At 41.1% G+C, this 15,808-nt stretch overlaps 1 protein-coding gene across 1 annotated transcript; it reads right to left on the bottom strand.

Moving 5' to 3' along the window:
• Positions 1–6,453: 6,453 nt before the first annotated feature.
• Positions 6,454–14,700, bottom strand: tnnc1a (troponin C type 1a (slow)). Its single transcript, XM_088407412.1, has 7 exons — positions 14,590–14,700; positions 10,894–14,486; positions 9,830–9,860; positions 9,595–9,741; positions 7,710–7,824; positions 7,223–7,359; positions 6,454–6,992 (listed from the first exon to the last, which is right to left on the bottom strand). The coding sequence occupies exons 2-7, from the start codon at positions 10,915–10,917 to the stop codon at positions 6,961–6,963; spliced, it is 486 nt and encodes a 161-aa protein (XP_088263538.1). The 5' UTR covers positions 10,918–14,486; positions 14,590–14,700; the 3' UTR covers positions 6,454–6,960.
• Positions 14,701–15,808: the final 1,108 nt, after the last annotated feature.

Below are 15,808 nucleotides of genomic sequence, written 5' to 3'. Positions count from 1 at the left end.
GGCACGCCTGGCAACGCATCAAGGTGTGGAGAATGAAAGCCGTTGAGTGATGGGCTTTCTCTGCAAGACTGAACCTGGCAAGTCACATACCTGCAGGCCAGATCTGTTATTGGGCCAGAAAAGGTAGTGGCAGTAAAGCACAGGCCAAAGAAAGCTGCACCCCACAGCAGGACTCGTATTTGATTTTCCTTAATCGCCTGTAAAAAAAAACAAAAAAAAACCATAAAGCCTCTTCAATTTGAGCTTTCACAAGGTACAGTATTTTATTCATTCATGTAGATTTGCTGATAGATAGACGGCTGCTTGCCGACTTAAGATACCGTATGGAGCCCGGGCATATGGTCTCCTCACAATAATGTTGGAATAACATTCATGATACATCAGGTAGAACGTTAAAAAAGATAAACAGCTGTGTTGATTTCAAAATTCTTTTTTGTTTGCTAGTATTTTTACTTCGAGTCCCTTACATTGAACTGAGAATACGTTCAACAATTCATAGTGTTACATAATACTTATTAAATTAGGAGCAAGATTTGGTGAGCTGCCGAGTTGTCAGTTGTTCTATAAAGTGTTGATAAAATATATATATATATATATAGTTCAACATGTGTCTAAAATATATATATATATATATATATATATATATATATATATATATATAGTTCAACATGTGTCTCTTTTTGGGAACAAACTTTGTTATCGTTACAATACACAGCACACAGTGCGCGGTGAACAGCCGCTAACTCCACCTGCAGCCCGAGCACTAACCCCCCAACACCCACCTCGCCCCGCCCGCCCGCCGATTACCCACAATACAAGTTTTCTTAAAGGGCCTGTCTCAGCCTGTGCTATCATTCTATCTCATTCTTTCCTATTGCCCCACGTGTGTGTGCAGTTCTCTCACTCACAGCCATAAGCGCACCACCTTTACGAAATGCCATGAGCACTTTAATTTAGAAGGACGAGCATCGGTTCAGTTTGAAGCAGGAGTGCCTTATTTTGCAGCTGGACAGGATTGACTATTAACAGGCTGTTAGACTGCATGTTAGGACCAAGCGTGGGAGTGTTATTGCAGTGCATCATGTCGGCGCTGTTGTAAAGTGACAGGCTTTTGAAAAAAACAAAACAAAAACAAAAAAACACAAAGCACTGAAGCCGCAAAAAGTGAAGCACAAAATGGCACAAAATGTCTTAAGGTGTTATGAGTCAATAAATTAAATCAGGGGGTTGGGACATTTTAGCTTCCTAAATCGAAATCATCTCATTCTAACTTTGTGATGCTGAATGATTTAATTTGGCATCTATATTAGTATTGGATAGGGTCCAATTCAAAAGATACAAGAGATATGACTAAACCGGTGGTCCACAAACAGTTTTTCAATGCCAAATGTGCTAATTCTGCACTCATTATCGTGGAAGCAGATGTGCACGAGGCCGCTGGGATTTGAGCTGGGTGTCAGGGCCCACTTGTTTATGTGACATAAAAGCCATTTGGAGCTGGTTCGCATCTGCTGTGGCTATAAGAGTGTGCTTAGCATACCGCATGGCTGACAGTATTCTCACAGCTGCTTCTTCCCGAATTGCACAATACTTGGAATACAAATATGTTTATTCAAATTTACAAATAGAGATGGCCATTCTTAGTAACAGGCAATAAAGATTGTTATTTTTGAGAAAGCGCACTAACAGTTTGAATAACAACAACATTTCTCCGTGGACTCCCTTTGCTTGTAAAGTAGATTTTCATGCCAGAGTGGAATAATCCTAATCTCAACACTTGCTGAGCGCGCCATCCCAGACCTCATGAAACTGAGAAATGATGACATCATACATCTCTGTCATTTTTGTTGAATGACGGCACTTTATGGGTTCAGCTTCATGGCTTAAGTGGATGACCACGATATCGTTTATGTGTGCTCCAAGCCATAATGGCAGCTGACATGCCCAATATGGAGTCCCTTGAATACTTTTACAGTGACAATAATAGGCATATACTTGTATCTCCTTTTATTTGAAATTGAAACCGTTTTCAGTACTTCATTCTTGTCGATATGTGGGATGGATTGAACAGATCTGGAGTCAGATTCTCCCTCTCTGAGAGGCTGTAGCAGGCTCAGCTATGCATATGATTGTGTCACCATACTACAAGATTTAAATCCTATTTGAAGACACCCATCTTGTCAGGCAATATTCTAGGAACACTTAGCATCCCTAAATAAAAGTGTATCTGTATCAAAACAACAGCTAACCCAAATGAATCGTACTTGGACATTAATGTACAATATGCCATGGGAAGAGTAAGCAAAGTGTCACTTTAGTCCAAGAGTATATAGGTCGTGTGTGAATCAGAGCCACATGGACTCCTAGTGGTGGAGCGATCCGCCCATCTGTTACTACCAGAAGTCTCAATTCAGAGCCAATTCCACCATCCGCCGCTTTCCAGTAGGCTGAGCTCACAATTGTACGGGAACAAATTTGTGTGTTTGCACTTGAGTCCGTGGCCAAGTGAATGAGAGGGAGCACCGGTGTTGTCTAACATGGCTCACCCCACGCTATACAACAGATAGGTCATCTCTCTGTCATGTGTTCTGTGCTCGGCAAAGGTGCACGAGGCAGCTCTGGGAACTGTCATGCCCTGCATGTTGTTGGTCACTTCCTACAAGGCAGAATGCTGCTTACTGTACAGACTGAATGAATGAGCCCCAAAAGGTAACGATTGAGTCAATTGAGTGATATTTGAGTCAACAAAAATTGCCAAATACATTTTTGTCAGCCACGTCAAGGTTTCGACTTTCGTTTCCCAGCGGCTCAAAAGGTTACCCAAAGTGTATGAAAATAAGGGATAGGTAGATGATGTGCACCATTAAAAGATGATTGAACTAAAACTTTAAATGTGTTTTTCTCAAAACTGGGAATTTCAACTTGGCAACATACATACCGAGCAACCTCCAAATTTTATAAAAAAAAAAAATAAAATAAATGGGATCAAGTGTATAATTAAATTTTCGTTTTCTCAAACATAAGCCTGATTTTGTGAAGATGAATTACTTATTATAGAGCTAAAGATTATATATACTGTATGTATGTATATACCTTAGTGTGAAATTTCAAAAGACTTGTTCATTATTAGCATCCTGTTAATGTTTTAGCAAACAAATTAACGCATGGTCTAAAAATGATGTGAATGGCATATTCCTTGCAGTGTACTGCACAGTTTAACACAGGATATCCCTTTGGAAAAGTGGTAAAAATAGAACCCCCACCCCACCCCATGGTACAATCAGGCTAAACAATCATCGTCATTCATTGGAATCAATGAATAGTTATTGTGGAATTTGCCAATTCTGTGTCTTTCGGGCTCGCCGTTGTGTGGGCCATTATGCGCAGGCAGTGCACACACAGTACTTCAATGTTTTCAGCGCCACAAGTGGGATGGAACGTCACGATACAACATTGTGTCTGTTCAAGCTGGAGTCACAGGCCTTTCACTCTCTTTTTGTGTCATCTTCCACTTCCTTGTTGCGTATTCATGATAACTTAGAAAAAAGCCTACCACTTTTTTAAAAAGAAAAAAAGCCAAATCTGGCACTGATAAGTAATTATTATATCATAATCCTATGCTCCAAGAATGCATTGTCTTTATTTGAAGTGATAAACAGCACAATAATGTCCAATTACATAAGATAATAAAGGGAATAACAATTATGTTTTTTTAAGTAGGCTACGTGACATTGTCCCCCCCTATGTAATCTGAGAAGCCAGAAATACAGGAACCGTCATTTGAAGCCTTCCTGTGTGGGTGGCGCAAAGCTGGTATGAGTGGTTAACGCCCTCATCCTCACTCTGCCGAGGATTTTGTGACTCTTTTATCGCGCCGTAAATCAGACAGCGCTGCGAAGAGGTTATAATCACATCGCATTCTTGGCTCGGCTCACTGACAGTTGTAGCCCGATTTCATGAAGCGTGTGACTGTGAATGAATCACAAATATGACAATATTTTACTGAGGATGTATGAACTGTTTGTGTCGCACACCCTGGTTTAATAAAACCGAATGGAATCCGTTATGTAATGGTGATCGCAAACAGTATATCGGTGTTATCAATGCAAATCCCTTTTATCCCTCCGGCGTCACACTTCCCCTGCCACACTGGTCTCATGCGACTTTTTGAGTCACCGGAATCCACAGTGGCGAAGGTGTCTCCTAAACTGCTATGTGCGATCACAACAACCAGCATGAGTCATCAGGCTAGCTTGCGTAACAGCTTGCCACACCCCGCTTCCATTCATACACTTCTCCAGCTGCTGCTGCGCTGCCTCCCATTGATGGAGGGAAAAGCACCATTGGACCTCGTCCGCATCGCACACATTAGCTTAGCGACTTTACAAATGCGAGGAAACGGAGCCAATCGATGTGGTGTTGTTTGTTCACCAGATCGTGGATGGTGCACCTGTGGGACGATGGACGGAGGCGGGCAAATGCGGTCACCATGCGGTCGGACTAATGACATGACAAAATATACTCTTCTGAAGCCCTTCAACTCAATGAGCGGCGGTCTGCTCCCCCAATGCATTGAGGACCACGACAAAAGTGGAAAAATCTCCAAAGAAAACAAAAATAAATTTTAGACCTGTCAGCATTGACTAACACATTACATATCAGTGCACATATGTGAGTGAGTGGTGCCACGCCCCCCCCCAAAATATATATATATATATATATATATATATATATATATATATATATATATATATATATATATATATATATATATATATATATATATATATATATATAATATATATATATATATATATATATATATATATATATATATATATATATATATATATATATATATATATATATATATATATATATATATATATATATATATATTTCTTAAAACAAAAAATCCAGCAGACCAGTACGTGGGATTTGTCCCACAACCGTGACCTTACCAACTGGTCAAGAATTGAACTTCTGAACATTAGCACCTGTAGGTTAGTCCGGCAGCGTTTCCTCAAATTTTCAACTTGTTGATCATAATCAAAATGTCAAATTCCTCATTTATAGTTCCCCTCAAAAACATGTGGGTAATCACAGTGGAGTTTTTTGGTTTCTGTTAACATGTGACCAATCACAATTAAACAGAGAACGGAAATGTTAGCTACGAATGACTGTCAACTTACATTTGTATTCTGTCTACTGTTTGTGTCTATACAAATGTGTTTGTCGGTACGACATACACTTTTATTTACATTTGAAATATTTTATTTAACAAGTATTTAACACTATCGATGGGAATTACTCGTTTCACAATTTATATTTTTCTGCACATGGTTCCTGCAAACTCTCATAAATCAAGATTACTAATGTGGAAGCATTCATTCATCGATATAGCCGAGGTGATACCCCGCTATTTTATTATTATTATTTTTTTAACATCGGAAGCGTATTTGTTTCCGTCGTCCGGTGTAGCCATTCATGAGCCCAACACAGCGCGTCAACATGTGTTGACAGCAGTTGACTGCTGACATCAAGTGGTGAGCCCCCTGTAACTGCATATTCAAAAATTGCGTGACTCAATCTACTTACATATATGCTAGTGAGTAGTACATCTACATTCAGATCAGCTATGTCTGTGTATGGTTTCTTCTCAGGGTAGAGCTGCTAACCTTCACTACTAATGGATAGAATATCTGTAAATAGATGTTTACACACTACCTGGGATGTGTCCATAAAACCTAGCTTATAAATTACAGTGGTGCAGCGTTTCTCTGCATATTGTCTCTTATTTAGCCTCATAAGTGGAGCAAAATAAAGGTTGAAAAAAAAAAAAAAAAGCTTCATTTTACCCAGTTACCAAAAGGCACACGTGCTCAAAAGCCACATCAGTGAACAGTCATTCTACTTAGGTATCAATTTCAAATGTCACTTTTTTCAGAACCAACCGTTTCAAAAGATAATTGAGCTAAGATGTGCAGCGGCCGTCTTCATCATTACTGGTCTTTTGGTTGGCAGCTGTCATCCAATCCTCCATGGAGATAGCGCGCTGTGGTCTGCAACACGTTTCGAGTTCTTTATAAGGACAAAGGCATGGGATTGTCAACACGAAGACAGTCACTCCAGATCCCCTAACATGGGCACTAACATGATTAGACATAAATAGCTCCTGTCTCAATAGACCGGGCAACTAGAGAGTCACACAGCGACCATGCATTGCATGCCACAGACAAGCTTGAGTAGAGCAAACAAATGGCTACGGATTTGAGATCCATTCTTGAAATGAAATCATAACTGGCTTTAAAAGTGCATTATTTTGTTTTGTTTTTTTACTGTGAAAAAAAAATTCAAATACGACAAACGGGCAAAACAGCAAGAGGGTCCAGAAAAATGGCTTGTCAGTAATTATTGAGTAATTATGAGGAAATAAAAGAGGATGCATCAAACTACTCTGACAAATGCATCTTGTTTATTTCTTGACGGCACATTCCAAGCACATAATCAAACGCATGCTTTCCAAGGCTATGAGAGGAAGATAAAAAGTCCTGAGGGTGTCTATACATAGTCAAATGTTTGTCATGCGCATCACTAAATATGCCGAAGCTGATGGTTGGTCTCAAAGTCACTACAGAATGACGACTCAAAGAAGTTTTCGGCTTTGGGAACGTATCTGCACATCAACTGGTCAATAAAAATACCTGTAAACTGACCATCAGACATTAAAAAAATGCTGCAAATGAAATTTGTATTTTACACAAATTCAGTATACGTGGGCAGAAAACTATAGCTACACATTGTATTTACAATGATGCAAGAGGAGGTGATGGGGAACATAGAATACAAATAGTCAGATGCAAAAAATCTTGCTGTCTTTCCAAAGCTCCAACCAGAAGTCAGCTTCCAGTTTTCCAGATGTGACAGAGGAATACAAAAATAATGTTCTCAGGAGATCAATTATTCCACTCCTTTCATGAACTCCAAGAACTCTGCAAAAAGAACAGGCCACATTAGCAAAAAGTGTCCAACATGCATCGAATAACAATGAACTAAGCGTCAATAGTCCAAAGTAGATTTTTAAAACATGCATACAAGTCAATGGACTAAGAATTGCAAAGGAAATGTGCAAGACGTGTGTTCCCTTTTGTCGTGGTCATGTCATCCTACTATGAGTGACAGAAGAAAGCACTTCCTCCTTCACTGTCTTCAAACTCCTCACCGTCATAGTCAATTTTGCCATCGTTGTTCTTATCACCATCTTTCATCAGTTCCTCGATATCGTCCTCAGTAATTGCTTCTCCTGTTGATTCCAGCATCATTTTCAACTCGTCCAGGTCAATGTAACCATCCGCGTTTCTGTGAGATCACACATTCAAAGAAACGCACACATACATGAAACACATGGGCATGAAAATGAGCTAGGGTTTTCGCCTGACCCCTTATTGATCTTGTCTTGCATCTAATTGCGACACCTCAGCAGGGAGAAAGACGCCCACTCAAGTTGTCTGGCTAGCGCAGAGAGGCTGCATAAATTGCTGAAATTGTTGGCTGCCAAAAAGGACCAGGAAGTAATTGCATGGCAGCGCAGAGCTTTTGTCATTACATGCAGCATTGCAACTTGACTTTGTCTTCTTGCATTCATTAGATTTTATTTGAATAACAGCTAAGTTCCATTCGGTATTAGAAATAGTAAAAATGCAACTCACTTGTCAAACATGCGGAACAACTCCGCCAGTTCCTCCTCGGACTTCCCTTTGCTGTCGTCCTTCATGCACCTCACCATCATGACCAAGAACTCATCAAAGTCCACCGTGCCACTCCCTGTGCACACACACACTTGACTCAAAATTTGCCTTTTGTTCAACTTCTACTTCATCACCTTTTAATGTGGATAAGCAATATCTTGCACACTATTGAAGAGATCTGTTTATAATCAACCCGCTTCATACCGTTCGTACTTGTGCTCGTTAATGTGTTGTTTTTACACTGTTTTGGTTTTGTCTTGTCATTCCTATTTTTCAACACTGAAGGGGATTTCAAAGTAATACTTTCACTGTACAGAGAAACGTGTTTCTACACTTTGCACATGACAATAAATACACTTTGACCTTGATATCCATTCCAACTCAACTGAGTTTGAGCTCAGTGAGCCTTCACAGCCCTCATGCAGGAAAAATAAAAATGGATACATGTGGAGAATACACGTGTGGCTATAAAATTGTATTATAGTACTGTTATTTTGTCATTTTCTTAAAAAACCTTCTAACATATTATTATTTTGACAGAGAAATCTATGAAAGAGGACTAAGACAAGCCCAGCTGCTAAGCAGCAAAATAGTGACTCAGACCGGTCAAGATGGACTTTTCTTGCCGGCAAGGGGCGACTATGCTGTCACTCTCGTGTTCGCTTCACAGCCGTCGGAGCCCAACCGTCCCCGCCTGCTTTTTATTAATTCAGCAAAGCATTACACAATACAAGACATAAGAAAACGAGCCAGCCAGGCGCCGCCAACAGCTGGGCCACGGTTTCAGTTCACGCTTTCCTGTGTCAACAGCTTTATCTAAGGACTGGGGTGAGATGAACTAGGACTGCATAGACAAATAGCAATGCTTGCTATTCTAGACAAGAAATAAACACATAATGATAACAACCTAATATATGATTTCCGTCACATATTTACAGTTGATGGACTGCGGGTAAGAAATGATTGTGCCACCACAGAGTCTGCCAAGCAGATTCTTCATGAAGTCACTCCTGAACCCTGAAAATGTTATATCAGTTGACATATACATTGAAATTTTAAAAGAGCAAGTCAATCAGATAATAACAATACTGTAGATTCTCAGGTATGTCAGATATAGTTAAATCAGGCTTCTTAACATTTAACTGCATATTCACGGTCCCGATACATAAAACCTACTGACCTACCAAAGAAAAATCACATGTCACACGAACAGAATTTTGACACAGAAGCAGCCAGGACAATAAAGTAGAGGCTCCAAATATATAGACAAAATCAAAGAAAACAATTAGGGGCTGGTGAGCTAGGAGTGGAGAACAACACCTGAAAAACCAGTCTTGAAAATATAGACCTGGAAAACTAGACTCGGGGATACAGACTTGGAAAACTAGACCCGGAACACTAGACCCGCAAAACTAAACCTGGAACATTAGACCCCTATGGGGACAAGGGAGCCAGCTTGACACTCTGTCAGCACTGGGAACTCGGATCTTAAGCACTGCCAGACATCAATCCTATATGACATAACAAATAAAACTAAGAAATAAAAACTAAAGGACCATAGCAACTGCATGGCAACGTATACATCAAGAACAAACCACTCACAACACCAAATGCATGACCCTATATGATGAAGGTGATAAATGCATTCAAATGACAGAGGTGACAAAAACATGGCCAATGAAGGACAATGGCAAGTACATGGCTATAAAAAAATGACAAAGGTGACAAATACAAGGCCAATTGAAAAGGATAACAAGCACATGACAATAGCAACAGCAGAACAAATGATATCATAACGGAACATACGCAATTTTCTTTTTATTTAAACATAAAAAGTCTGATTTACCATCTTCATCCACCTCATCAATCATCTCCTGCAGTTCCTCTGGGGTGGGATTCTGGCCCAGCATCCTCATCACCTTCCCCAGTTCCTTAGTGCTAATGCATCCATCTTCCGCATCTTGGACAAAAATGTCAAAGGCGGCCTTGAACTCTGGAAGAGCACCCACATGCACAAATTAGCAACAATATTTTTGAGTTTGTAGGAAATTCAAGATATGGTTTATTCACAGGACACTTGCCATTTTTCTGTTCATCTGTCAGTTGTTCAACCTGCAAACAGAGCAAAGGAGTTTTGCTTATGGATTTTTAGGAAACACACTCATTTGTTTTTAATTGTATGCCATCTGACGACTCACCGACGCATGGAGAAATGTTTCAGATCGCCCAAAGCGAATTCTACTTTGTAATCACTTTTATAGTGAATTAAAGGGTCCAATTTTAGTTAAAACGCCGGGCCATCCCCGAGCGAACACAGAATCTATACATCAAGTGCAGGGTTAAAAATAGGCCGAGGATCGGGATCCATAAAGGACGGAATACACAATGTTTTAAATTAGCATAGCTTGTGGCTCGGGTGCAACAATAGAACAGTAATCCTGGAAAAGCTACTACGAATGAGAGAAGGAGACAGCTGCTTATGTAAGAGCTACACTGCGTGTCTGTTTGTCTATCTGTCCACTATAAATTAAATGCACCCCTCCTGCAAGGGATGATATATGTGAAAGAATCAATCCACCCAACCAGATGTAATAAACATTCCTGTGTGGCTTTTCTGTCTCAGCCGCACTATTCCACTGGGATGTGTGAGGCCAAAGCAGCTAGCTGCGAGTCCATGCAGACAACCTCACAGCTCGAAGGCTCTTGATAATGCTGGAATTCAGCCCTGTGGCAGGGTGATGGGGGCTGGGGGTTGGTTGGATTGGGTTATCTAATGCTCAAGCCCCACTCTGGCACCAGACGACCACAAGCAACTAGCCCAAATTAGCACATGCAAAGTTGCACTGATCCATTTGGAGTCATGAATGAAGTTGGCACAGCCCTCCTGAGGGGTTCCTCTCAGGACTGTCAGGGGTGAAATGGGCCAACGTCGAGAGACGGTATCAAGGCTCCTTTGATGCGAGCTGCTGATGGAGACCACTCAAGTTAAACGGCAACATCAAATTTAATAGATGGACATACACTACCCCATGCTGGGGGACGGACGGTCCCTTTGGGTGTCCACCCATGATGTAAATGATCTCCAAGACTTTATAGTTTGAGCCATTATACAAACAAATGAGCCAACAATTGTATGAGGACATACCGCTGCCTTGTAGATGTCGTTCATGTTGGAGGCTGGCCTGCTGCCTGTCTTGATGGTGTCCTGCGGCCACAGAGGAAGTGGGTAGTGTCCAGCTCAGGGCAGGACGCTGGCCTCATCATGGCAAGGCTTTATATCGTCAGCTCGCCGTTGTCTGGTCCCTCCCCGGCCCGGCAGCACTCCCCCAGGTATGCGTTCGCAAATGTGTGTCTGTGTCTGTGTGTCATGCGGCCAATCCGTCACAATCACTGGGCTCAGATAAAAATGCGGCAACTCTTAGGGGGCATACTTGGGAATGGAATGAAGAGAGGAGGGGGGAGTGTGGTAGGGCTTAATCTTTTGGGAGGGGGCTAAAGAGACACTCAACATTCCTCTAGAACAGGAGAGGAGTCATAGAAAGCTCTGGAGAGCGGGGCTGGTGGACGTGAGAGGGAAGAGGCCAGGAGATGAGGCAAAGCAGACCCCTAATGTCCAAGTAGAGTATGAGAAAAGTGGCAACAATGTCAGCGGCAGGTGTGCGCCGTGTTTGTGTGATTGTGGGGAGAAGAAAAAACACACGCACGAAATAACCTGTGCCATGTAGTTCACAGTGTAAAAATCAAAAAGTCCCTAGAAAATGTCAAAATGTCATTCAGGAGAGAAGAAGAAAGGGAAGAAGAAAATAAGAAAAAGAAAGACGGTGCTATGAAATTCAAGTCTTTTCAACGCCTTCTTTTCCCTGCCAAATTCCCAATTATGATAAACCAAGCTTGACATGACGCAAAAATTAAGATGCGCCAGTTTTTACGATGCCCACACGTGCACTGTCCACAAAAGCAAATGAAACTGTTATGTGACCAAGATTTACAACATTTACATTTCTTCAAAACGCGAAATGAATTCTAAATAAAAAGAGAGAACGGTCGTACTATAACAGTAGTGCTGAGCGACCTGTATCAAATAACAAATCCATCCAATAGTGCTGCTATATACAATTATCAAACGTTAACAGAAGCTAAGTAGCACACATGCCGGATTTTTGCACAAATGTAGCAATTAATTTCAAAAGGAGGCATACTGAAATAATTTTCCTGACAGGAATTAAAAACAAAAATGTAAAATTAAAAAAAACAAAAAACACATGAACTCTACTGAAATTTAATGTTGAGATATTGTGTAGCTCTCAAATCAAAATCAAATCTCAGGACTCAGGATGTATTGTTATTCCAAATAACATTAGTAACATTGTATTTTGTCAATATATCAGACCTATACGCCATTTTTTTTAAGATCTCGGCCACTCCTCCCAGACGACGGACAGGATGTCATAATGATACAGTAATCTTCTGTTTAGCTGCGTGTGTAGCAATGTTTTGTGTACATTTATTTCCAGAGGTGGGCACCTTATAAACACTGACTAACTGTCCGTCAGTCCATCGCCGACTGGCACCCGTTTTGCTGACAGAATGACAGGAATGCTAAAAAATGGTAATTTAAAAATGTCTTAAATGCAATTTTAATCGTCGGGATAGACATTACATCATATGTACGTCATCCCACCACGCACCTTTTTGCATACTGAAATATAATACAAATGACTTGAATGTTTATCTGCTATATTACTGCATCTTTAAAGTGCAAACTGCAATCAGCCTGCAGTCAAAGCGCCACCAAGCAGTGGAGAAATATGTTCAGTTAAGTGAATAAACTGAGTGGAAGAGATTTTGCACTGTGGCGGTTTCATTTATTAGCTACAATATTTCACTGTAGAAAACATTGAAGTGGCCATAAATTCAAGATTCAAATGTTATTGTCAAAAATGAAATTGTTACTCTGTTTACTTCCTCAAGCAGGCTTACATTCCACACAATAAAACAAATAACAAAGTAGGCAATAAAAACAGTAATTTGGGCAATAAGAGTAAGGGTCATATTGTCTTGTGTTGTACAGTTGCCATACCAGATTGGATGGCATCTTGGATGGCACATTTTCTAGGGATGGAGGTAGTGAGAACACTTTCAATTGCACATCTGTAGAAGTTGCTGAGAATCTTTGCAGGCATGCCAAACTCCTTCATTCTCCTCAAAAAAGTACAGTCTTTGTTGGGAGTTTTTGATGATCTGTCAGGTGTTGTGGGACCAGGTGAGAGCCTCCAAAATGTAAGTGATAAGGAATGTAAAGGTGTTCATCCTCTCTACCACTGTCCCATTGATGAATAGTTGTAGTTTTTGTGACTCCATCTGCAGCCTTGGATCAATGATCAGCTCATTGGTCTTGTCTGCGTTGAGGTGGAGACGACACCAGGCCACAAGGTCTGCCACCTCTTTCCCGTATGCTATCTCGACCCCACAGTGATCAGGCAAACGACTGTAGGGTCCTTCGGGTACTTAATTAAGCTGGCGGTGCTCTGGGAGGTGACACAGACATAAGCGAAGAGTGGGTAAAACAAGGGGCTCCGCACAGAGCCCTGGAGTGTCCCTGTGTTGACACTTCTGATGCTGGATGTGCGGTTGTGGATTTCTGACTCTGAGGTTACAGTGCTCTGCTTGGGGTTAGGCATTATGGTGGCAGACTTGAAGCAGGTGGGGACTTTTGCAAGGGACAGGTTGAAGATGTCTGCAAACACATCAGCTAGCGCTGATGATCAAACCCTCAGTGCATGGCTGGGATATTATCTGGACTGATTATTTTCCGTGGGTTTGTTCTGCTCAGAACCTTCAAGAGATTCCATCCATCCCTTTTCTAGAGCCGCTTATCCTCGCAAGGGTCGCAGGCTTGCTGGTGACTATCCCAGCTGGCTTTGGGCAGTAAGAGGGGGACATCCTGAACTTGTTGCCAGCCAATCGCAGATTCAAGAGATTCAAAGTGTTTATTGTCATGTGCACAGTGTACAATGAAGCTCAATGAGTCTGATGACAGAGGGGAAGGAAGAGTTTCTGAGTCTACTAGTGCTGCATTTTACACGTCTGTGCCTCTGGCCTGACGGGAGGAAAGTGAACAGTCTGTGTATGTGGTGGGTGGGTTCCCAGGTGACGGAGGCAATTCTCCTGCAGACTCTGAGCTGGAAGATGCTCTGCAGGGACGATACGTGGAGTTCCGGTGATCTTGGATGCTGTCTAGTCCACTCTCTGCAGGCGTTTGCTCTCCGTAGCAATGGAGTTGCCGTACCACACAGTGATGCAGCTCGTTCCTCCAAAATGCAGCTGCTAAAGTTACTGAGGACACTTGGTGACATACCAAACCTACGCCACCACTGAAAGTCAGCGCTGCTGTGCCTTCCTCACCAGCTGTTTGATGTTTAGTGTCCAAGTGAGGTCCTCTATGATGTGGATGCCCAGTTGTTTAAAGCTCCTCACCCCCTTCAGTTTATTTCCCTCCGCGTTGTGATCCTGGCTCTCAGTTCGTCGAGCTTTTTTTGCAGCGACTGCATATTTGCCAGCAAGAGACTTGGTAGTGGTCATCGACTTTTCATAGCATGGACTTCCTGGAGTCGGCAGGGTTGCCCGTGCGATCTCACAATGATTTGTATGTTCAAAGGTATAAATCCACTAAGCTACGAGCGTTGGCAATGTTCAATCCTGCCCCCCTGCTGTATGCTACCAGCGCATGGCAACTGTCTGGTGAAAGAAACGCAAAAAACGCACAACAAAGATGAAAAAGCTGACATTTGCAACCGGAGCAGACAAACACATTCCCCGCAGAGGGCGCCATGTTGATGACCTTGTGCACATCTGCTGATGTCACCATCAAAGGTAGCTCCTGTGCACACTCCATGCCCCGCATCCTCTGCTGATCTGGATTCTGATGATGCAGTGAACATATATATTCGCATAGATTGAAAAGTAAAAATGCTGATCTGTAATTGGTTTGCGACCAGTGCAGGGTTTACATCGCCAAAATCCTCTGGGTTGAGTTACACCTGGCCTGTCACCCTAACAAGGATACGTACTTTTGGAACACTGGCTGGATAGATGATCACACAATTGCATTGACGCAAGCATCTCTTGGTGGTTAAAGATGTATTTTTATTGCAAAAAAATATGACGTATTTTATTTCCTGTCATGCAAAAATAAATAAATAAATGAATAAATAAATAAATAAATAAATAAATAAATAAATAAATAAATAAATAAATAAATAAATAAAATATTTTTCCAGCAGACGTGGTTAATTCTTTAGCTAAGATTTTCTTTGGAACCTGACAGAATTTGACAGCAGTGTAATGGATTACAGAGCGACTGTTTTTTTCTTCCATACTATTGCATTTGATATGATCGCACAGACAACTTTGCGCGAATCAGTCTTTTAAAACCAATTCGTACAAATTCAATAGAGGCACGTTTTGATGTTTAAGACACCGTCTGTTATGAGAGGTCTCATCTTGGAATTTAAGGCATTTTTACTCAATCTTGTTTCAGTCTTGGACAAGGCTAATTTGTGTGTCGTAAATAAATATTTAAAAACAACAACAACAACAACAACATGGGAGAATACTGATCATTTCGTGCTGTTTTTATTGAGTGTTTTGTTTTTCTTTGATTTTCGTAGTCTTGGTCTGTCTTCATCTTGATACGATCTAGTATCAGAGAAACATACACCTTTAAATTGTTCTATCCATGCATGTAATTTGGACCGTAGACTGATTTCCCAGTGACAGACCTGTTACACGGAAAACGGGCAAACACATACTCACACTCAGAACAGACCATTGATTAGGACAAAAAAAAATTAAGACAGTTTATTTTGTTGTATTTTCACAGTATAATTAAAGCAATCAATGTCTTAAAGAAGTTCGAAGTTTTAGCTCTTTGAGTTTTCAGAGTTTTTCCCGAAATGGTGGTTGGGAATTTGAGCCTTTTAATGTCGTTGGAAAGTGTTATTTTCACATAATTGATCAGTACCATTGGTAGATGGAACATATAAAGGCTTTTTAATTAG

The sequence above is a fragment of the Hippichthys cyanospilos genome, chromosome 2 (genome assembly GCF_059441005.1).
Source record: "Hippichthys cyanospilos isolate Australia breed blue-spotted pipefish chromosome 2, RoL_Hcya_1.0, whole genome shotgun sequence".
Taxonomy (NCBI): domain Eukaryota; kingdom Metazoa; phylum Chordata; class Actinopteri; order Syngnathiformes; family Syngnathidae; genus Hippichthys; species Hippichthys cyanospilos.
The sequence above is the reverse complement of the archived record's forward strand: the minus strand, read 5'-3'. Positions and strand labels throughout refer to the sequence as shown.

Coding starts and splice junctions, on each gene's coding strand:
- tnnc1a (XM_088407412.1), bottom strand. CDS start 10,917: ATGAACGACATCTACAAGGCAGCG. Junction 7,825..9,594: donor TGATGAGGTGGATGAAGATG/GTAAATCAGACT, acceptor GTGTGTGCACAG/GGAGTGGCACGGTGGACTTT. Junction 6,993..7,222: donor TGGCAAAATTGACTATGACG/GTGAGGAGTTTG, acceptor TTCTTTTTGCAG/AGTTCTTGGAGTTCATGAAA.